Below are 25,160 nucleotides of genomic sequence, written 5' to 3' on the forward strand. Positions count from 1 at the left end.
ATGAGGCTAAGAGTTCAAAGTGCTCACCTCTGTATCTGTGACCTGAGACTAAGTCCTTTGGTTTCAGGGCCAGTTCTAAGGTGATAGTAAGTAGTCTGCAGGGCTGCTGCTTACCTCACTGGTCACTTTGGGTATGGATACAAGCTGGGAAAACTTTATGCATCCCAGGTGTGAGTTATCTGGGCCATGGCAGAGAATTAATAAAAAAGGGAACATATTGGTTAACTAAAGAGGCCTGTGAATATTCAAGTAAGCCTGTGGATCTGATTTGCCAATCTCAAAATCAAATAAAAAAAATGTTTATCCAAATTTCCACATACTGATACTGTAAACAATAAATAACTGACTTCCTGAAGGAAAAAAAAAAAAAAGAATCCTTTCTTTGTGTTTTTAATAATGTCAATTTTCACAAAAACTTTTCGCTTCTCTTCATTATAGACCTGAATTGTCCATACTTTTGCTTTCATTTCAGCATCCTTAAACAATTAAAAATTTTCTTAGCACTCTACTCATTAAGAAATTCCTTTGGTCAATATCAAATACAGCCCTGAATTTATAAAGCTGCTTATCCATAACATGAAACAAGATTGCCAAGTTCTCTCCTTGCATATTTACTATTATTTGCAGGGGATTGACAATCCCAGTATCTGTCCAGTAGTTAAGCATGGCCATCACACATTGCTTAAACACTTTCTTCAAAGTGTCTCCCCCACACATGAAACGACATCAGCTCTGTGATCCAGACATTCATACTTCTGACCAGACGTAAGGTGGCTTTGATTACCTCCTGCTTCTTAGTCAAGGTGTAGCCTCTCACTACTTTGTATCCCCACACCACGATTGTGGCACTGGGCACTCTACTTCCCCAGAATCTGATTTCTGATGTATACTGAGCTGTGGTCTCCAGTTTAAGGCTTTCCTAAAGTCACTGCCTTTATAGGGTTTCTGTTTAGCATGAATTTTCTGGTGTTTAATAAGATTTGATCTGATGGTGAAGGCTTTTCCACACTCAGCACATATAAATGGTTTCTCTCCTGTGTGAATTCGATGATGTTCATGGAGTTGTGACTTCTTAATGAAGGCCTTCCCACAGTCACTGCATTCATAGGGTTTCTCTCCAGTATGAATTCTCCGATGCCGATTTAAATGTGATTTCTGGATGAAGGACTTCCCACATTCTGTACAAATATAGGGTTTCTCTCCTGTATGAATTCTCTGATGCATAATTAGTGTTGATTTTCTTGCAAAGGCTTTCCCACATTCACTGCACTCATAGTGTCTCTCTCCAGTATGAGATTGCTGATGTATATGGAGGCCTGACTTTCGAGTGAAGGCTTTTCCACAGTCAATACATTTATAGGGTTTCTCCCCAGTATGAATTTTCTGGTGTGTAAAGAGATTCGATCTGTCAGTGAAGGCCTTTCCACACTCAGCACATCTATAGGGTTTCTCTCCTGTGTGAATTTGCTGATGTACATGGAGTTGTGACTTCTTTGTGAAGGATTTCCCACAATCACTGCATTCATAAGGTTTCTCTCCAGTATGAATTCTCTCATGGGAAATAAAATGTGATTTGTGGAAGAAGGCCTTCCCACATTCAGTACAAACATAGGGTTTTTCTCCTCTATGAATTCTCTGATGCATACTTAGTGTTGACTTCTGGATGAAGGCTTTCCCACACTCACTGCATTCATAATGTCTCTCTCCAGTATGGCATTTCTGATGTATCCTAAGCCGTGACTTCCAGGTGAATGATTTTCCACAATCACTGCATTTATAGGGTTTCTCTCCAGTATGAATTTTTTGGTGTTTAATGAGATTTGACCTGTCAGTAAAGGCCTTTGCACATTCGGCACATATATAAGGTCTCTCTCCAGTATGAATTTTCTGGTGTATAATGAGATTTGTCTTGTGAGTGAAGACCTTCCCACATTCTGCACATATAAAGGGATTCTCTCCTGTGTGAATTCGCTGATGCACATGGAGTTGTGACTTCTTTATAAAGGACTTTCCACAGTCACTGCATTCGTAAGGTTTCTCTCCAGTATGAATTCTCTCATGTGTAATAAAATGTGACTTCCGGATAAAGGCTTTCCCACATTCGGTACATACATAGGGTTTTTCTCCTGTATGAATTTTCTGATGCATACTTAGAGTTGATTTCCTTGTGAAGGCTTTTCCACATTCAGTACATTCAAAGTGTTTCTCTCCAGTATGGATTTTTTTATGTACACTGAGGTTTGAATTCTGAGAGACATTTTTCCCACATTCACTATATTCATAGGGTTTTTCTCCAATATGAATTCCTTGGCATCTGAACAGATCTGACTTCTGGATAAAAGCTTTTCCATATTCATTGCATTTACAGTGATTCTCCTCAGTGTGAGTTTTCTCATGATTTGACTTGAGGGACAAGTCCTTCTCATATTCAGTGCGTGTACAGGGTTTCCCTCCTATAGAAGCCTTCTGAGGTACAGCAAATTGGGGCTTCTGAGTGAAGACTATCTCACATTTGCTGCATTCATGCTGTTTCTCTTCAGCACAAATACTTTGATGTGCAAAGAGGTGTGGCTTCTGGGTGAAAATTTTTACATAATCAGAAAATAAATTGAGATTCTCCTCAGTGTGAATTTTTTGATGTTGAATGAGAGCTTGCTTATGACTCAGAAGTTTCTTACACTGGTTATATTCACAAGCATTCGTTTCTGTATGAGAATTCATATGAGTGAAAATATTACCATATCCAATAATCTTATCAGGATTTCCTCTTGCATTGTTTCTATTATCACATAAGCTTACAATAGGCTTCAAACTCCTTCCAAATGATTCATAGTTCTGGAGTCTTTTTCTTGCAGGAACAAGGTATGTGTTTACATGAGCAATTTTCCCATTGTCCTTATATTCACAGTCTCTCTCATTAAATAGTGCTCCCTTGTTGATAAAGGTAACTGGTGTTACACCTGTGTTCTGGCTTTCCTCACATCTTCCTGCCTGTTTATCATCTTGCCACAAATCTTCTAAAATGGAATATGGGTCATCTCCTGTAAAGAGATTAATTCTCTCAAACTGGATTGAAACTTCTTCAGACATTCCCTGCTGTGAAGTTTCAAAACCAATATCCCCATCTAAAAAAGAAGGAAAAAATAAAACACACAAAGAACAGTTAAGAGAACATAGAAGGGATAATACATACAGTTGATTTAGGGTGAACAGAGAGAACTGAGAGGCTTTATATAAATATAACAAATATGTATAAAAATATATATGAGTAGTAATAGATGTATATATAATGTATAGCAATAAAACAAATACTTGTCTTCCATTTACTAAATAATAAGCAGTAACATTTAGATGTGCCAGGCATTGTTCTAAGTTCTATAACTAACTCATTTAATCATCACAACCCACTGCTCTTGGTATCAGTATTGTCTCTATTTTACAGATGAGGAAATTCAGCCACAGGAGTCAGGTATTTGGGATGCCTGGGTGGCTCAGTTGTTAAGCGTCTGCCTTCGGCTCAGGTCATGATCCCAGGGTCCTGGGATCGAGCCCCGCATCGGGCTCCCTGCTCAGCGGAAAGCCTGCTTCTCCCTCTCCCACTCCCCCTGCTTGTGTTCCCTCTCTCACTGTCTCTCTCTCTGTCAAATAAATAAATAAAACCTCAAAAAAAAAAAAAAAAAAAAAGAAGAAGAAGAGTAAGGTATTTGCCCAAACCAAATGTTTGGTAATTGGAGAAGAGGAGATTCAAAGTGAAGCCACATCAGCTCTATGCGTGTAGCAGAACCACCTAGTAAGCTGTCAGAGGAACAAAGTGACAAACTGTGTGGCTTAAAAGAAGTATTTGAGTCTATATCCTTGTTATCCTTATTATTCTTGTTAATCCTTCATCCACTAATCTACTTTCTCTTTCCCTATTAATCACTCTGCCCTAAATACCAATGTATTTATGTAGAGTAAAACAATTTTTTAAAAGATTTATTTATTTGAGAGAGAGAGAAAGAGAGAGCACACACGTGAGCAGGGGTGGAGGGAGGAACAGAAGGGGAGGGAAAGGGACAAGCAGACTCCATGCTGAGCACAGAGCCTGAAGCGGGACTCGATTTCATGATGCCAGATCATGACCTGAGCTGAAATCATGAGTCAGACGCTTAACCAACTGAACCACCCAGGTGCCCCTAGGTACCTGTAGCTTCTGACTTAGCCAAGTGGCAAAAAATGTCTATGATTCAATTCTTTATTCTGGTTTGGGGTGCAGAGATATATGCACTCAACAGGAGGCATATAACAGGAGAAAGGAGCAGCTGTCTGAAGCAGGGCCTGAGAGCCTTCCATCAGAACCTCTCCTCTCCTTTCAGCAGTATGAAGCTGGTAGCCAAGTTCATGGCTGCCCCCAAACAACAGCCTCATTTATGGTGGGGTGAAGCCAAGTAATTCAGTTCTTACCAGTCAAATGGGAGTAAAAATTATGTTGTGTGACAAAGCCCATGTCTTAAGAATGTAGGCATGTCTCCACAACCCTCTTCTCTTTCCATTGACTGTATTCCAGACTAGTGGCATCCAGCTCTGTGGCTGGTAATGCCCTAGGCACAGGTTGGAAAACTATGGCCCTCAGACTAAATCCAGGCCTCCATCCAAAAGCTAGAAATGGATTTTACATTTTTGAGTGGTCAAAAAAAAAAAAAAAAAAAATCAGAAGAATAATTACATGACACATGAAAAACATATGAGATTCAAATTTCTGTGTGCATAAAGTTTTTGTTGGAACAGAGATACACTCATTCATTGATGTAGTACCTCTAGCTCCTTGGGGCTAAAACAGCAAAATTGAGTAGTAATGACAGCAATCATATGGCTCACAAAGCCTAAAATAATGACTTCTGGGCCTTTACGGAAAATGTTTGCCAACCTCTGCTCTCGGGGATGGCCGTGCAATGACTTGGGAACTGTCATGTGATGCAGGGTCAATGTTTATGTTCTCTGAGTCACTGTTTCTTGGGTTCTCTTAGTGAAAGGAGCTTGCTTTCCCCAGTACACCATTCTTGCCCAGAATAAGATCATTAATATTCCAAATTCTGGAAGAGCACATAAAACATAGTAGATTCTCAGTAAATATTTACATAAAAATAGATACTATTACCTTATTCTACTAGAATTCTTGAATATAGACACAGTCTAACCTCATATCCATTTCATTTTGCCTCCAGGGCCTTGTCATGCTCGCAGACATATTCTTTAGGTGCTATGCTACATTTTTACTCACACACATTAACAGCTTTTATTAATCCTGAGAACATCTAATACTGGATTCCTAAACATGGATTTTGACATTTTGCAATCTTTCACTTTCTTTAGCTTACAAACCCATTGTTACATCTGACAACATTTATATTACTACCAACAGTGTTCAGTGTAAAAATCTGCTCCTGTGCTAAAAAGTTTATTTATATGCAATTCCTGTCACCACTGACTCAACTGCTCATTCAGTAAAATACAGGGTCATAATTTCAGGCCAATAAAATGTGTATATGCAAGCTATCTTTCCACTAGTTACTAAAGTCTCTTTTATTACTAAATCCAAACATATACAGTTGACCCTTGAACAACACAGGTTTGCACTGCATGTGTCCACTTATATGTGGATTTTTTTCAATAAACACAGTATAGTACTGTAAATTTATTTTCTGTATGATTTTCTTAATGACGTTTTCTTTTCTCTAGCTTAGTCATAAGAATACTGCATGTAATGTATCTAACATACAAAATATGTGTTAAATGACTGTTTATGTTCTCGATGAGGCTTCTGGTCAACAGCAGGCTGTTAGTAGTTAGGTTTTGGGATAGTCAAAGTTATACGTGGATTCATGATTGCATGAGGGGTTGGCGCCCCAGACCCCCACATAGTCCATGGGTCAACTATATTCTTTTCCCCATTCAGCTTTTTTTTCTGATCCTCTGTTCCTTTCAAAATTCATTGTTCTTTCACAGATCATCTAGGGGTCTCTCTTTTCTTTAACTTAAAATAACAACAAAGACCAGATATTCTGAGTCACTCATATTCAATTGGCACAGATGTGCACCGTAAGCAATGCTTAATGCACAAAGACTGACATTTTAAACGTTTCATGCAGTTTTTTTCCCTTTCCAATTACAATTATTGGCCCTTTGAGTCGCTCCTAGCAGAAAAAAATTTTTTAATCCCTCTGAAAGAGAAAAATAGCCTCCTCTGCCTATCACATAAACTCAAGAATTTAATTTTGCTAAATATTCTCTACAGAAACATTAATTAAAAAAACAGGGGCAGAAGACTCAGTTATCACATAATTTAATGTAGTTTTGTCTGAGTTTCTGTGGATTGTTGAATTAGAAAAGGAAAAAGCCATGTGTGCCTACGTATATAATGGTCAGGTCCACTCAAGAGGTAAGTGAAGCCTAAGCACAAAGAGTAAATACATGAATAAACAGACAGATCCCAAAATAATTAAATGGTCAGATGTAGGGGAATCATTAAAAAACATTAAAACGAAGTAAACATAATTATGGACACTAAACAGAGACAATGTGAACTGCAAATATGAGGCATATTCTTTCTTTAGTTTACAAACCCACTGAGAACAATTTTTCATGTGTTAGGTAACAGGCAGTACTTTAGTTTGGTTCCATATAGCTATAAACATGGTGTTTTAAGCAATGTAATCTATTAGTAGCACCCAGATATATTAGTAAAAAAAAAAAAAAAAGCGGGGGGAGGGATTAGCACATCCAAATAGGGTTAGAATAACCTAAAGGCATGAGAAAATATAGACAGTTATTGAGTAATAACACTGGAAAATAAGAAGAGGAGGGCATCTAAATGGTATTTTCTAGAAGACAAAAGTTATTAGAAAGGACAGAAAGAATTATTTGAAAAGATGAGTCACAGGGAAAGTCAAAAACCACAACAGAACATGACAAAATTTTGAAAGGGGAGCCATCTGCTTTTACATGCTGCACTGTCCCAGCTCTTCCTTCACACAACTGGCCACCCGATGGGCCCTTATATGCAAAAGTATCAGTCACTACCCTGAGTAGTCTATACAACAGCCAAAGCCTGCTTGAGACACACAACTAACGGGGACAGCATAAAATTCGTTTCCCTGAGCCAAGCCTAATATTGGTCACAACTTATGCAGGAATTGAGACACTTGGATCAATCTGAGACACACATCCGTCCCTAAATGCCAGTTTTAACTTTCAACCTGGGTTGGTTACATATATGACAGAGGCTTACAGGACTCAGCAAATGTAGCATAAAGCAGCGCAGCTCAAAGTATGTAGTTGCCAGCAGGTAGGAGAGCCTGATAGCAAGAGAAGAAAAAGACCCCTGTGGTGGTAGGGATCATCTAGACATCCTGCTCACTGAACCAACCGTTAAGTCGTCTGTAGAGGAAGAATGGACCCCCACCCCAAATTTGGCTCAGATGTCAAGAGTCACACCAATAAGGTATGAAAAAGTTCATTACTCAGCAATGAAACTTTCAACAGAGAGCTCCGAAGCAGGTTCAAAGTGGCTTGAGAGAGCAAGAAAAGGAGATGGATTGTTTTTTTTTGTTGTTGTTTTTTTTTAAATTTTTTTAAGATTTTATTTATTTGATTTTTTTTTTTTTAAAGATTTTATTTATTTATTTGAGAGAGAGAATGAGATAGAGAGAGAGAGCACGAGAGGGGGGACGGTCAGAGGGAGAAGCAGACTCCCCGCTGAGCAGGGAGCCCGATGCGGGACTCGATCCCGGGACTCCAGGATCATGACCTGGGCCGAAGGCAGTCGCCTAACCAACTGAGCCACCCAGGCGCCCATGAGATGGATAGTTTTTTTATGGTGGTTGGGCGGTGGGGCCAGGCTGACTGCTTCTGTGCAGCTTCCCACCAGCACCATGGGAGGGAGCACCTGGGCTTTCTTATCAGTTCGCCCAGATGTGGGACTGACAGCAAGGAGAGAGGGGTGAGGCTTAGAGGGTGTCAAACATCAAAAATGAAGTCAGATGTGACACCTAAAGCACAAGCCACAAAACCAAAATCAAGTGGAACTATATAAAACTAAAAAGCTTCTGCAAGAGTAAAATAAACGAACAACAAAATGAAAGGAAAACATATGGAATGGAGGAAGATATTTACAAACGATGTATCTGATAAGAAGTTAATATCCAAAATATATATTAAAAAAACCTCATATAACTAAAGAGCAAAAAACCAAATAACCCAATTAAAAAATGGGCAAAGGACAAGAATTCTCTATCTAGCAAGGCTATCATTCAGAATAGAAGGAGAAATAGTTTCCCAGACAAACAAAAACTGAAGGAGTTCGTGACCATGAAACCAGCCCTGCAAGAAGTATTAAAGGGGACTTCGAGTAAAGAAGAGACCAAAAGTGACAAAGACTAGAAAGGAACAGAGAAAATCTCCAGAAATAACAACAAAACAAGTAATAAAATGGCACTACATATCTATCAATAATCACTCTGAATGTAAGTGGACTAAACGCTCCAACCGAAGACACAGGGTGTCAGAATGGATAAAAACAAAAACAAAAACAAAAAACAGGACCCATCCATATGTTGCTTACAAGAGACTCATTTTAGACCTAAAGACACCTGCAGATTGAAAGTGAGGGGATGGAGAACCATTTATCATGTGAATGGATGTCAAAAGAAAGCCAGAGTAATGGTACTTGTATTAGAAAAACAAGATTTTAAACCAAAGACTAGGGGGGTGCCTGGGTGGCTCAGTCATTAAGTGTCTGCCTTCGGCTCACATCATGATCCCAGGGTCCTGGGATCGAGCCCCGCATCGGGCTCCCTGCTCCGCGGGAAGCCTGCTTCTCCCTCTCCCACTCCCCCTGCTTGTGTTCCCTCTCTTGCTGTGTCTCTCTCTGTCAAATAAATAAATAAAATCTTTAAAAAAATAAAATAAAATAAACCAAAGACTAGGGGGCGCCTGGGTGGCTCAGTCAGTTAACATGTCCAACTCCTGATTTCAGCTCAAGTCATGATCTCAGGGTTTTAAGACTGAACCGTCTCTCAGGCTCACATGCTGGACATGGAGCCTGCTTAGGATTCTCTCTCTCTCTCCCTCTGCCCATCCCCACCCTATTAAAAAATAAAATAAAATATAAACCAAAGACTGTAACAAGAGATGAAGAAGAAGGGCACTATATCATAATTAAGAGGTCTATCCATTGAGATCTAACTTGTAAATATTTATGCCCCCAACTTGGGAGCACCCAAATATATAAATCAATTAATAACAAACATAAAGAAACTCACTGATAATAACACAATAATAGTAGGGGACTTTAACACCCCACTTACATCAATGGACAGATCATCTCTGCAGAAAATAAACAAGGAAATGAATGACACACTGGATCAGATGGACTTAACAGATATATTTAGAACATTTCATCCTGGAGCACCTGGGTGGCTCAGTCATTAAGCGTCTGCCTTCAGCTCAGGTCATGGTCCCAGGATCCTGGGATCGAGCCCCGCATTGGGCTCCCTGCTCTGCGGGAGGCCTGCTTCTCCCTCTCCCACTCCCCCTGCTTGTGTTCCTGCTCTCGCTCTCTCTCTCTCTGTCAAATAAATAAATAAAATCTTTAAAAAAAAAAAGCAGTAATTGTTAAAAAAAAAAAAAAAGAACATTTCATCCTAAAGCAGCAAAATACAATCTTTTCAAGTATATATGGGACATTCTCCAGAACAGATCACATATCAGGTTGCAAAGCAGGCCGCAAGTACAAACACTGAGATCATACCATACATATTTTCAGACCACAACGCTATGAAACTTGAAGTCAACCACAAGAAAAAAATTGAAAAAACCACAAATACGTGGAGGTTAAACAACATGCTACTAAACAATGAATGGGTCAATCAGGAACTCGAAGAAATTTTTTTTTCCCCTTTGGGGGAGTTTATTTCCCGGTCAGAAAAGGAGAAGCAGGGTCAGGCTCCTGAACATTCTAGGCCCAGGACTAACAGGGGAGGCAAGGGGAGGGGAGGCACAGGGGAGGGCTCCGACTGTGCCCTGCTTGGTCCCACAGTTGTCCTGGCTGGGTCCGGGGAGGACCTGCTGGGGATGGTGGCACCAGGCCAGGGGGACCAGAGGACAGCACATATGTTGGCAATAAATACTGACAGGCCAGGCACACAACATGCCGGCAGGCCCAGGTGGAACAAGTAAGGCTTGGCCGCTGGCTTTGTCCGCCGAAGGCTGTCTGCTGGGGCCGTGGGCTCCGGCACTGCCCACTGGGACAAAAAAGGCAGAGGCGTGAGGACACCTGGCCTCCCAGATGGGAATGGAGGCACCTTACCATCAAAAAGGAATGGAAGGACTGAGTCCTGACCCGGGAGACTGGCAGGCCTTTGGATAGACAGATAGACCTGTATGACGGGCCCCACCCCTACCACCCCCACCCCATCCCAACCCCTTACCGAAGTGCTGACCGGTCTGCCCACCCTGGGTGACCCTATCCATCCCTCCTGGCCCCGCCCCACAGGCCCCAGCCTCCTCGGTGGTCTTGCCTAGCTGCTTCTGGGGGCGGGGGGGGGGGGGGGGGGGGGCGCAGAAGGGGGAGGGAGCCTCCAGGCCAGCCCTCCACCTCCCCTTCCATACCCCTTTGGGTTCCCCCACCCATCCTAACCCAACCTGAGGCCCTGGCTTTTCCAAGGGAATCTCATGGGGTGCTCAGGTCCCTGTGGGCCTTTGCAGTTGCCCTGAGTCCTGTTCTTTCTCTTCTTCTGGGGTGGGGGTGGGGTGGGGTGCATGATTTGAGGCCTCTTGGGGGCCAGCCACCCTCTTGCTTTCACCTGTCCCCGGTTAGTTCATCCATCGCTGTCAGTAACTGGCCAACCATGATGCCTTAACATGTGGAACGTGTGCTGTGGGGGCCGTCACTAACCTCTAACCCCCCCATGTCTGCATAAGCATGTGGCCCCCCCCCAGGCCCTGCCCCATCCGCAGTCCCCGTGGCCCCGGGGAGGTGTGTGGGGTGTGCTGCTATTGCTCCCCTGCCCACCAGGGCCTGGCCAGCCCCCTCCCCCAGCCAGGGCTGTGCAGACGGCTCCAGGGGCTGGGGGAAAGCCAAATTGTCAAAGAAGAAATTTAAAAATACATGGAAACAAATGAAAATGAAAACATAACAGACCAAAACCTTTGGGATGCAGCAAAAGCAGTCCTAAAAGGGAAGTATATAGAATACAGGATCCATAGTCCTTTCAGAGGGGAGGGGGGTGGGGGGATGGGGTAGATGGGTGATGGAGGAGGGCACGTGTTGTGATGAGCCCTGGGTGTTGTATGCAACTAATGAGTCACTGAACACTACATCAAAAACTAATGATGTACTATACAGTGGCTAACTGACATTAAAAAAATAAACAAATAAATAAATAAAATGAACAACACACACACACAAATAGAATACACGACTACCTCAAGAAGCAAGAAAAATCTCAAATAAACAAAGTAACCTTACACCTAAAGAAGCCAGAAAAAGAACAAACAAAGCCTAAAGCCAGCAGAAGAAGGGAGATAATAAAGATTAGAGTAGGGGCGCCTGGGTGGCTCAGTCGTTAAACGTCTGCCTTCAGCTCAGGTCATGATCCCAGAGTCCTGGGATCGAGCCCTTCATCGGGCTCCCTGCTCCACGGGAAGCCTGCTTCTCCCTCTCCCACTCCCCCTGCTTGTGCTCCCTCTCTCGCTGGGTTTCTCTCTGTCAAAATAAAATAAAATAGAATCTTTAAAAAAAAAAAAAGATTAGAGCAGAATTAAATGATGTAGAAACTATAAAAATAGAACAGATCAATGAAACCAAGAGCTGGTTCTCCAATAGCATGGAAATACAAACAATTTTAAGAGAATATCATGAAAAACTATATGCCAACAAATTGGACAACCTGGAAGAAATAGATAAATTCCTAGACACATATAAACTACAAAAACTGAAACAGGAAGAAATAGAAAATTTGAACAGACTGATAACCAGGAAAGAAATTGAATCAGTAGTCAAAAATCTCCCAACAGGCAAAAGTCCAGGACCAGGTAGCTTCACAGGTGAATTCTACCATTTAAAGAAGAGTTAATACCTATTCTTCCCAAACTATTCCAAAAAATAAAAAAGGAAGGAAAACTTCCAAATTCATTCTATGAGGCCAGCATTACCCTGATACCAAAGCCAGACAAAGACTCCATTAAGAAGAGAACTATAGGCCAACATCCCTGATGAACATGGAGGCAAAAATTCTCAATAAAACCATTCATGATAAAAACCCTCAACAAAGTAGGGATAAAGGGAACATACCTCAACATAATAAAGGCTATATATGAAGAACCCACAGCTAATAGCATCCTCAATGGGGAACAACGGAGAGCTTTTTCTCTATGGTCAGGAACAAGACAGGGATGTCCACTCACCACTGTTAGTTAACATAGCACTGGAAGTCCTAGCCACAGCAATCAGACAACAAGAAGAAATAAAAGGCATCCATATTGGCAAGGAAGAAGTCAAACTTTCACAATTTGTAGATGACATGATACTCTACATAGAAAACCTAAAAGACTCCACCCAAAATTGCTAGAACTGATACGTGCATTTAGTAAAGTCACAGGATACAAAATCAACATACAGAAATCTGTTGCATTTCTATACACCCATAATAAATCAGCAGAAAGAGAATCAAGGAATCGATCCCATTTACAATTATACCCCAAATAATAAGATACCTAAGAATAAACCTAACCAAAGAGGTAAAAGATCTATACTCTGAAAACTATAAAATGCTGATGAAAAAATTGAAGATGACACCAAGAAATGGAAAGACATTCCATGATCATGGACTGGAAAAAACAAATACTGTTAAAATGTCTATACTACCCAAAGCAATCTACATATTTAATGCAATCCCTATCAAAATACCAACAGCATTTTTCACAGAGCTATAACAATCCTAAAATTTGTATGAAACTACAAAAGACCCTGAATAGCCAAAGCAATCTTGAAAAAGCAAAGCAAAGCTAAAGTCATCACAATTCTGGACTTCAAGTAATATTACAAAGCTGTAGTGATCAAGACAGTATTGTACTGGCACAGAAACAGACACACAGATCAATGGAATAGAAGAGAAAACCCAGGAATGAACCCACAAATATATGGTTAATTAATCTTTGACAAAGCAGAAAAGAATATCCAATGGAAAAAAGTCTCTTCAACAAATGGGGTTGGGAAAACTGGACAGCAACATGCAAAAGAATGAAACTGGACCACTTACTTATACCATACATAAAAATAAATTCAAAATGGATTAAAGAGCTAAATGTGAGACAGGAAACCATAAAAATCCTACCTCTTTGACATAGGCCATAACAATTTCTTACTAGATATGTTTCTTGAGGCAAGGGAAACAAAAGCAAAATAAACTATTGGGACTTAATCAAAATAAAAAGCTTCTGCACAGTGTAGGAAACAGTCAACAAAACTAAAAGGGAACCTATGGAATGGGAGAAGATATTTACAATTGACGTAACTGATAAAGGGTTAGTATCCAAAATATATAAAGAACTTATAAAACTTAACACCCAAAAACCAAATAATCCAGTGGGGAAAAAAATGGGCAGAAGACATGAATAGACATTTTTCCAAAGAAGAATTATAGATGGCTAACAGACACATGAAAATATGCTCAACATCACTCATTATCAGGGAAATACAAATCAAACCTACAATGAGATACCATACCTCACACCAGTCAGAATAGCTAAAGTCAACAACACAAGGAAGAACAGGTGTTGGCGAGGATGTGGAGAAAAGGTAACCCTGTTACATTGTTGGTGGGAATGCAAAGTGGTGTAGCCATTGTGGAAAACAGTATGGAGGTTCCTCAAAATGGTGAAAATAGAACTACCCTATGATCCAGCAATTACACTACTAGGTATTTACCCAAAGGACACAAAAATGATCAACAACAGCCAAAGTATGGAAAAAGCCCAAATGTCCATCGACTGATGAATGGATAAAGAACAAAAGAAGATATGGGGTGTATATAATGGAGTATTACTCAGCCATAAAAAGAATGAAATCTTACCATTTGCAATGACATGGATGGAGCTAGAGAGTATTATGCTAAGTGAAATAAGTCAGTCAGAGAAAGACAAATACCATATGATTCCATTTGTATATGGAATTTAAGAAATAAAACAAATGAACATAGGAGAGAAAAAAAGAGAGGCAAACCAAGAAACAAACTCTTAACTATAAAGAACATACTGGTGGTTACTGGATGGGAGGTGAGTGAGGGGATGGGTCAGATGGTGTGATGGGGATTAAGGAGGGCACTTGTGATGAGCACTTGTATGGAAGTGTTGAATCACTACATTGTACACCTGAAATTAATGTTACATTGTATATTAGCTAATTGGTATTTAAATAAAAACTGGGGGGGGGGGGATGGGCAAAGGCATTTGCAACGACCTGTATGGAGATAGTATAAATCAGTCAGAGAAAGACAAATACCATATGATTTCACTCATATGTGGAATTTAAAAAGCAAATGAGCCAAGGGGGAAAAAAAAGAGAGAGAGGCAAACCAAGAAACAGAGAGAACACACTGGGTGCCTGGGTGGCTCAGCTGTTTAAGCATCTGCCTTCAGCTTGGGTTGTGATCCCAGGGTCCTGGGATTGAGTCCTGCATCGGGCTCCCTGCTCAGCGGGGAGGCTGTGTCTCCCTCCCCCCCTCCCTCCCCCCTGCTCATGCTCTCTCATGCATGCCCCCCCCAAATAAATAAAATCTTAAAAAAACAAAACAAAACAAAAAACTGTAGAGAACACACTGATGGTTACCAGAAGGGCAGTGGGTGAAGGGACAGGGAAATAGGTGCTGGTGATTAAGGAGTGGTCCTGTGGTGAGCACCAGGTGTTGTATGTAAATGTTGAATCAATATATTGAAACTAATAAGACACTATGTGTTAACTATTGGAATTTAAATACAATCTTAAAAAAAATAAATATTATCTAAATCAGAAAATAAATGGGCAAAGGACCTGAATGGATATTCTCCAAAGTAGATACATGAAAGGCTGACTGGTATATGAAAAGATGCTCAATCATCATCAGAGGAATGTGAATTAAAACCACAAAGAGACATCACCTCATGCCTGTTAGAAATTTCCATCATTAAAAAGACAAGAGATAGCAAATGCTGGCATGGATGTGGAGAAAAGGGAATCCTCATGTACCTTTGGTGGGATTGTAAACTGGAGTAGCCACTATGCAAAACAGTAGAGAGGATCATCAAAATTAAAAACAGAACTACCATATGATCCAGCAATTCCACTTCTGGGAATATATCCAAAGCAAACAAAAACACTAATTCGAAAAGATATCTGCAACCCCAGTCATTGTAGTAATATTTATAATAGTCAAGACATGCAAACAACCTAAGTGTCCATCAGTGAATGAATGGATAAAGTTGTAGTGTATATATACAATGGAATATTATTTAGCCATAAAAAAATGAGGAAATCTTACCATTTGCAACAACATGGATGGGACCTGAAAGCATAATTCTAAGTGAGATAAGTCAGAGAAAGACAAATACTACATAATCTCACTTACATGTGGAATCTAAAAAAAAAAACAAATTCATAGAAGAGGAGATCAGACTTGTGGTTACCAGAGGCAGAGGGTCGGGGAGAGGAACCAGAAGAAGGTGGTCAAAAGATACAAACTTCCAGTTCTAAGTATTGGAATGTGAAGCACAGCCTGGTGACTAGAGCTAACACTGCTGTACAGTATATAGAAAAGTTGTTAAGAGAGTAGATCCTGAGTTCTCATCACAAAGAAAAAACAATTTTCCCTTTCTTTTTTTTTTATCGTATCCATATGAGAAGATGGATTTTATCTGAACCTATGGTGGTAATCATTTCACAGTATATACATATCAAACCATCATGTTGTATGCCTTAAATTTATACAGTGATATATGTCAGTTATTTCTCAATAAAACTGGGAAGAGTAATGAAGTCAGAATCTATTATAAGATACATGATGAGATGTTCAAAATATTTTATTAGAGAAGCACAAATTAAAGCAGTAATTAGAAATTACAATCCATTGGATTGGCCAAATTATTAGAAATTATTAGAAATAGGCGCAGGGCTGTAGAGAAACTGATGTCTTTGTACACTTGGGATTGTAGAAAATAATGTGGTCATACTTCATCAAACAGAATATTATAACCCAATGATAAGGCGATCCCATTACTCTTCCCAAAGAAATTCTCATTCCCAAAGAATAGTTCATGAAGAAATTTACTGAAGTATTAATTGTAGTAGTGGGAAGCTGGACAAGTAAAATGTGGTATATATTCACAGTATGGAATGCTATGCATCAGTAGAAGCAATGAACTTTTCTAGAAAACCACATTGCAACATGAACCAATTTAGTGCTAATAGAAAAAAATAAGAACCTGAGTAGGACATATAGCACCATGCCATTTCTACAAATTAAAAATACCAACAATTTAAATTTTACAAATACCCTATAAATTCAAGGACAGATAGCAAACATATCAACTACATTAGAGCAGTTAACTCTAAGGATAAAAATAAATATGAGGAGTGAGAATTAAAAGAGAGATCTAAAAAAATAAAATTGGGGCGCAGGGTAAACATATTGATAATGATATTAATTAACAACTAAGGAATATAATTAACTCAATTTCCTGTAAACAAAGTACAAAAACTTTTTGTAAAATGTCAAAATAAGTAAATTAGTTAGAAAGATCAAGTCAGTGTTGTGTTACACTAGCCAAGTAAAAAGAAAATGTCAGGAAACATAACTACTTCTGTCACATACAGCAAAAAGCTGTCCCCCAAATGTAGTGATGGTACCCTCAAAGTTGACGGTTGGAGGAAAGGCATGGGACATAATAAAGGAAGGCCATCTCTAAATGACAATTCTGAAGCACTAAGGGGAAAGAGGGAAAATGAAAAGAAACCCTCAGGAATGTGTCCCACAGTAATTTTTTAAAAAGGTAAATCAATGAGTTTCTGAATGTGTAAGAAAAGGATTTAAGACCTTGATGTGATGGAGGTAAAAAGAATAAAAATGCTAGAGAAAGGGAGAAAAACCATAAAGCAGGATCCTAGATCCAAAGTACCAGTAATCATAGCACATTCCCACCTAGAAAGTCAAGCAAAGACAAAGATTCTAAAGATTTATTTATTTATTTATTTGAGAGAGTGAGAAAGAGAGAGTGTACATGAGAGGGGGGAGGGTCAGAGGGAGAAGCAGACTCCCCGCTGAGCAGGGAGCCCGATGCGGGACTCGATCCCAGGACTCCAGGATCATGACCTGAGCCGGAGGCAGTCGCATAACCAACTGAGCCACCCAGGTGCCCCTGAGCCACCCAGGCGCCCCAAGCAAAGACAAAGATTCTGATACGGGAAGAGGCCTTAAGTGGAGATGGCTTTCAGATGTCCAAGGGGACTATACCAACTCCACCCATGCAGTTCCAGAAGTGCAGAGTATTACAGAAGTGTCATTCACAGCTGCCAGCCTCTGCCAGTACAACTCCAGTTCACTCATGCTGTCTCCCATGCCCTTGTTCTCTACTCACCGAGACAGCTGTGGCTTGAGATTTCACCATCCAGCAGACATGGCTCTTCTTGCTCCAAACTGAAGATGACTTCTGCTTTGGGAACTTGACACCCTATTAACAGGAAATGATAGAAGACTTGGTTTCAGAGGCCATTCAATGAAGCATTCCATTTACTTTCCAGAAAAGTTCATGCAGAGAGAAGTATATTCATTATACCCCAAAGGGATAATTAATAACACAGAACAAAATAAGGACAAAACTAGTACACACTTCAGATGTCCTGCAGTCTTTAGAACTCCCACATACCTCAGAAATCCCACAGATTTAAAAAATTCCACTGAGAATGAAAATATACTCAAACAGGTACAGCCTTACCCCCAGTGGAGCTGTACTTACCCACTGAGATCAAGTTGAAATAGTTTTCCAGCATTACATCCCTGTACAGGCTTTTCTGGGCAAGGTCCAGTTGTTGCCACTCCTCCCTGCTGAAGTCTACTGTTACATCCTTGAATGACACTGATCCCTGAAAAACACAGTCTTATTCAATGTGAAGTATGAGGATTGAAGAATGGGAACAAGATATTTAGGAACTTACTTTTAATAATTTTTAATATGCTACTACATATAAGGTTCTCACTAAATACCAATATCTTACATTATTATTTTGAAGGAAAAAATAAATCTTATTAAAAATATCATGCCATTCTTTCTATGCTACTGATGATATTCTGAGTAGTTTCGGTCTTGTTTTTATTGGTGTACTAGTTTCAAAGAAATAAGCTGATTAATTCATAAAACTGTAAACATACGATTTGTGCATTCTTTTCTATGCCATGTCACTAACGCTTCACGTAAGAAATAAACTATATTCTGCCATTCATTTTGCACTTACCAGTCCACTGAATAAGTCCATTCTTTCTTTTAAAAAGATGATTAAAAAAAGGCTTTTTTACCCCCCAAAACAGTGTGGTACTAGCATAAAGAGAGACATATAGGTCAATGGAATGTAACTGAGAATCCAGAAATAAACCCTCATATTTATAGTCAATTAATATTCAACACAGGTGTCAAAACAATTTAAAATGGAAAAAAAAAGTTTTTCAACAAATAGTGCTGGGACAAGTAGATATCCACAGGTAAAGGGATGAAGTTGAAACCCTACTTCACACCATATAAAAAAATTAGCTCAAAGTGGATCAAAGGCCCAATGTTCTTATATTTAGCCAAATTTACATTTAACTAAAAGGTAAATCTTTGTGACACTGGATTTGGCAATGATTCCTTAGGCATAAAATCAAAAGCACAAGCAACTAAAGAAAAAAAAATAGATAAACTGGACTTAATTAATTGTGCTTAGAAGGATATCATCAAAAAAGTGAAAAGATGGGAAGCCTGGGTGGCTCAGTTGGTTAAGCGTCTGCCTTCAGCTCAGGTCATGATCCCAGGGTCCTGGGATCAAGTCCCACATTGGGCTCCTTGCTCAGTGGGGAGCCAGCTTCTCCCTCTGCTCACTGCCCCCCCTGCTTATGCGCTCTTGCTCTCTCTCTGACAAATAAATAAATAAAATCTTTAAAAAAAAAAGTGAAAAGACAACCCAAAAATTGGGATAAAATTTTTGCAAATTATATGTCCAATAAGGGACTTGTATCTAGACTACATAAAGAACTCTTATAACTCGGGCGCATGGGTGGCTCAGTCGTTAAGCGTCTGCCTTCGGCTCCGGTCATGATCCCGGGGTCCTGGGATTGAGCCCCGCACTGGGCTCCCTGCTTGGTGGGAAGCCTGCTTCTCCCTCTCCCACTCCCCCCTGCTTGTGTTTCCTCTCTCGCTGTGTCTCTCTCTGTCAAATAAATAAATAAGATCTTAAAAAAAAAAAAAAACCTCTTATAACTGAATAAAAAATAATAATCCAATTAAAATGGGTAAAGGATCTGAATATACATTTCTTCAAAGATAAACAAATGGCCAAAAGCATATGAAAAGATCCTCAATATCTTTAGTCATAAGGTCACATAGAAAATACCCCTTCAGGCGCCTAGGTGGCTCAGTCAGTTGGCCGTCTGCCTTCGGCTCGAGTCATGATCCCAGAGTCCCAGGATCGAGTCCTACATCGGGCTCCCTGCTCAGAGGGGAGTCTGCTTCTCTCTCTGCCCTTCACCCTGCTCGTGCTCTCTCTTGCTCTCTCTCTCTCAAATAAATAAATAAAATCTTTAAAAAGAAAAGAAAATACCCCTTCAAATTCACTGAGATGACTATAATAAAAAAGATGCTCAATATTATTTGTCATCAGGGAAATATGCCCACTAGGATGGCTTCAATAAAAAAGATAATAATAAACATTAGTGAGGAAGTGGAAAAATTGGAATCCTCATGTGGTGATGGTGAAAATGTTACAGCCACTTTGTGAAACAGTGGCAATTCCTCAAAAAGTTAAACATAGAGTTACAACATGACCCAAGAGGTCCACTTCTAGGTATATACCCAAAAGAAATGAAAACATTTGTCCACATAAAAATTGCACATGAATGTTTATAGTAGCATTATTCCTAATATTCAAAAATAGAAACAACCTAAATGTCTGTGAACTAATAATGGTTTAAAAAATGTGCTATATCCATACAATACGTTATTCAGCCATAAAAAGGAATAAAGTACTGATACATGCTACAATGTGGATGAATCTTGAAAACATTATGCTAAGTAAAAGAAGTCAGTCACAAAAGGCCAGATATTGAATGATTCCATTAATATAAAATGTTCAGAACAGGAGAACTTATTGTTACAGAAAGAAGATTACTGATTGCCTAGGGCTAGGAGGAATGGAAGGATTAGGGGGTGACAGCAAAAAGGTGTAAGTTTGGAGGGAGAGGGTTAAAGAAAATGTTCTAAAACTGATACTGGTTACACAACTCTGTGAATATACTAAAAACCAATGAATGTATACTTTATTTATTTATTTTTTAATTTTATTATGTTGAATATATACTTTAAATGGATGAAATATATGGTGTAGAAAGGACTCTTTTTTTTAAAATATTTTATTTATTTGACAGAGAGAGACACAGTGAGAGAGGGAACACAAGCAGGGGGAGTGCGAGAGGGAGAAGCAGGCTTCCCGCGGAGCAGGGAGCCTGATGCGGGGCTCAATCCCAGGACCCTGGGATCATGACCTGAGCTGAAGGCAGACGCTTAATGACTGAGCCACCCAGGTGCCCCCAAAAGGACTCTTTTGAGGCACTGACATTTCCAGATGGGATATAATAGCTTGTGGCAGTCCAGTGTTTCTTCCAAGAATAACTATAAATGCCATATGAAATACTGAAATCATCTGTTTCAAAGTACAGGAAAGTTGTTAAGGGTTAAGACTCTGGAGAGAACATTGAAGATTTAAGCTGATGTATGTAGCTACTTTTACACTGGAAATATTTACCAATTCTAAGTGTTGGCAAAGGTAGAATCCAGCTTTGAACCAGTAGAAGGCTGTAGCTGGATGATAGAGAAACCAGGACTCAAACACACAGCCAGTTTTCCCCTCAGGACATCTGCTAAATTCTAGGGCTATATGGGCAAAAGACTAAAAACTTAACCAGATAGGGTATGAAAGCAAAGCAAAATTTCAGTAGTCTGGGAAGAAAACAGAGTTGGGCATCTACCAGGAGGAGGGTCCACAAAGGACAAACTGGGCTCTCAGCAGAAAATCCTGGATGGCCAGAGTGAACCAGAGGTTGATTAAGTCTTAGGGCTTTAACTCAGCCTTGATCAAACACTATGCCTGACTGCATAAAGGTGCAAAGGGAGAGATGAATCCTCTGTTGAGAGAGATACCATCATCCAGATCCTCTACAATGCTTCATATACTGTCTCACACACACACACACACACACACACACACACACACACACACGTATGCACAAATTCCTATGCATACCAAAAGATAGGTCCAAATACCCAAAATCAGATGAAAAAATATTCAATAGAAATAGTCTTACAGGGAACTGGAGTTAGATGAAAAGATGGAGAATTTCATTAGAGAATTAGGAATTAAAGAATCAAATAAAAATTCAAAAGTTAAAACATTTAATCTCTTAAGTCAAGAACTGAGATAGGTTTAACAGAGGAATGCAGAATTACTGAAATAGTAGACAAGAAAATGGAAAATATCCAAACTGAAGCACAGATTTTTTTTTTTAATTTTATTATGTTATGTTAGTCACCATACAATACATTATTAGTTTTTGATGTAGTGATCCACGATCCATTGTTTTCGTATAACACCCAGTGCTCCATGCAGTACATGCCCTCCTTAATACCCATCACCGGGCTAACCAATCCCCCCTCCCCCCTCCCCTCTAAAACCCTGTTTGTTTCTCAGGTCCATAGTCTCTCATGGTTCATCTCTCCCTCCGATTCCCCCCACCCATTTTTCCCTTCCTTCTCTTAATGTCCTCCATGTTATTCCTTATGTTCCACAAATAAGTGAAACCATATGATAATTGACTTTCTCTGCTTGACTTATTTCACTTAGCATAATCTCCTCCAGTCCCATCCATGTTGATGTAAAAGTTGGGTATTCATCTTTTCTGATGGCTGAGTAATATTCCATTGTATATATGGACCACATCTTCTTTATCCATTCATCTGTTGAAGGGCATCTCGGCTCTTTCCACAGTTTGGCTATTGCGGACATTGCTGCTATGAACATTGGGGTGCATATGGCCCTTCTTTTCACTACATCTGTGTCTTTGGGGTAAATACCCAGGAGTGCAATTGCTGGGTCATAGGGTAGCTCTATTTTTAAATTTTTGAGGAACCTCCACACTGTTTTCCAAAGTGGCTGTACCAACTTGCATTCCCACCAACAGTGTAAGAGGGTTCCCCTTTCTCCACAACCTCTCCAACATTTGTTGTTTCTTTCCCTGTCCATTTTTGCCATTCTAACATTTTTGCCATTCTATAGCCCTAGAATTTAGCAGATGTCAGTGTGGTTTTGATTTGGATTTTCCTGATGGCTAATGATGATGAACATTTTTTCATGTGTCTGTTAGCCATTTGTATGTCTTCTTCAGAGAAGTGTCTGTTCACCTGCCCACTTTTTGACTTGATTATTTGTTTTTTGGGTGTTGAGTTTGAGGAGTTCTTTATAGATTTTGGATACCAGCCCTTTATCTGTAGTGTCATTTGCAAATATCTTCTCCCATTCTGTGGGTTGCCTCTTTGTTTTGTTGACTGTTTCCTTTGCTGTGCAGAAGCTTTTTATCTTGATGAAGTCCCAAAAGTTCATTTTTGCTTTTGTTTCACTAGCTTTTGGAGATGTATCTTGAAAGAAGTTGCTGTGGCCGATGTCAAAGAGGTTACTGCCTATGTTCTCCTCTAGGATTTTGATGGATTCCTGTCTCACATTGAGGTCTTTCATCCACTTTGAGTTTATCTTTGTGAATGGTGTTAGAGAATGGTCGAGTTTCATTCTTCTGCATGTGAAGCAGAGATTTTTTTTTTTTTAACGAAAATAAACACAAGATCATGTGACATGTGTCACATACATGACACAGTGAAAAAGAATAACATATTGTAGTCTGAGAAGATTGAGGGGGAGTGTGGGGCAGAAGCAATATTTGAGAAGTATTAGTGAATGACATCAACCCAAAGATTCAAGAAGCCCCTCAAATCCAACTTTATAAAACTGCAAATATAAAAAAAAAAAAAAACAAAAAACTGCAAATATAGACTATAAAAAACAGTAACAGTAATATCTAGCAATGTTTAAAATATTGTAGAATTTAAATGCATGAAAATAATAATGCAAAAGTGAGGGATGGTAAATGGAATTAAGGTGACTTAGTATCCCAGAATTATGAGAAAGGGGTAGAAATAATAATGAGTTAAAGATGAATATTATAATATCTATGGTAACAAATAAAAGAATGTATAATGAGCAAGTTAACAAAGGAAAAAATAAAATTTTGAATAATCTAAAAGATCAAGAAAGGAATGGGAAAATAATATTAAATAGATGGTTCAAATATAAAACTAATAATAAGATAGTATATATAAATGCAAGTATATCAGCCATTACATTAAATGTAAATGGACTAAACATTCAAGATAAAGCAAAGATTGAATAAATCCCACTTGATCATGGTGAATGATCCCTTTAATGTATTCTTGAACACAGCTTGCTAATATTTTGCTGAGGATTTTTGCGTCTATGTTCATTGGGGATATTGGCCTAAAGTTTTCCTTTTTGTAGTGTCTTTGGTTTTAATAGCAGGGTAATGCTGGCCTTTTAGAATGTATTCGGAAGCTTTCCTTCCTCTTCTGTTTTTTGGTATAGTTTGAGAAGATTAAGTATTTACTCTCCTTTAAATGTTTGCTAGAATTCACCTGTGAAGTCATCTGGTCCCAGATTTTTGTCTGTTATATACCACATAACAAAATGAAAGGTAAAAAATCATATAGTCATCTCAGTGATGCAGAAAAAGCATCTGACAAAATTTAACACCTGTTCATGAAAAAAAAATTTCAACGAAGCAGGTTTAAAGGGAACACATCTCAATATAATAAAGGCCATAAATGACAAACCCACAGCTAATGTACTCAATGGTGAAAAACTGACAGCCTTTCCTCTAACATCACGGGCAAGACAAGGATGTCCACTCTCACCAATTCCATTCAACATAATACTGGAAGTCCAGGACACAGCAATCAGAAAGGAAAAAAAAAAGGCATCCAAATTGATAAGGAAGAAGTAAAACTGTCACTATTTGCAGATGACATGGTACTATACATAGAAAACCCTAAAGACTCCACCAAAATAATATTAGAAATAAATAAATTCAGTAAATTCGCAGATACAAAATATACCAAAAAATACAGATATTAGTTATGTTTCTATACATTAACAACAAACTATCAGAAAGAGAAATTAAGAAAACAATTCCAATTACAATTGCATCATAAAGAATAAAATGCCTAGGAATAAACAACAAAAGAAGTGAAAGACCTGTACCCTGAAAACTATATAACATTGATGAAAGAAAGAAACTGAAGACCACAAACAAATGGAAAGACATACCATGCTTACGGATTGGAAGAATTAATACTGTTAATATTCCATACTACCCAAAGCAATCTATAGATTCAATGTAATTCCTATAAAGATGCCAATAGTATTTTTCACAGAACTAGAATAATACTAAAAATTTTTATGGAACCACAAAAGACCCTGAATAGCAAAAGCAATCAAAGAATAAAGCTGGAGGTATCACAATCTAATATTTTAAGAGATACTACAAAGCTATAGTAATCAAAACAGTATAGTACTAGCACAAAAAATAGACACCTAGATCAATGAAACAGAATAGAGAGCCCAGAAATAAACCCATGCATAATTACATGGTCAATTAATCTACAACAAAACAGACAAGAATGTACAATGGGGAAAAGCCAGTCTCTTCAATAAATGGTGCTGGAAAAACAGGAAAACTGGACCACTTGAAACCTGCAACTGGACCACTTTCTTACACCATACCCAA

At 39.0% G+C, this 25,160-nt stretch overlaps 1 protein-coding gene across 4 annotated transcripts in view; it reads right to left on the minus strand.

Annotated features, from left to right (window-relative positions):
• Nucleotides 1–266: 266 nt before the first annotated feature.
• ZNF484 (zinc finger protein 484) overlaps nt 267–25,160 on the minus strand; it is a 44,630-nt gene continuing 19,736 nt past the window's right edge. For 3 of the 4 annotated variants that reach the window (XM_032397825.1, XM_032397824.1, XM_032397823.1), the window contains exons 3-5: nt 18,025–18,151; nt 17,647–17,739; nt 267–3,125 (exon numbers count right to left, since the gene is read on the minus strand). In XM_032397825.1, coding sequence (XP_032253716.1) covers nt 817–3,125; nt 17,647–17,739; nt 18,025–18,151 — 2,529 coding nt within the window. In that variant the 3' untranslated portion in view covers nt 267–816. The remainder of the gene's footprint in view (nt 3,126–17,646; nt 17,740–18,024; nt 18,152–25,160) is intronic. The other variant, XM_032397826.1, reaches the window with a different exon arrangement.

Source organism: Phoca vitulina, unplaced genomic scaffold, assembly GCF_004348235.1.
Source record: "Phoca vitulina isolate PV1807 unplaced genomic scaffold, GSC_HSeal_1.0 scaffold104, whole genome shotgun sequence".
NCBI classification, from domain to species: Eukaryota; Metazoa; Chordata; class Mammalia; order Carnivora; family Phocidae; genus Phoca; species Phoca vitulina.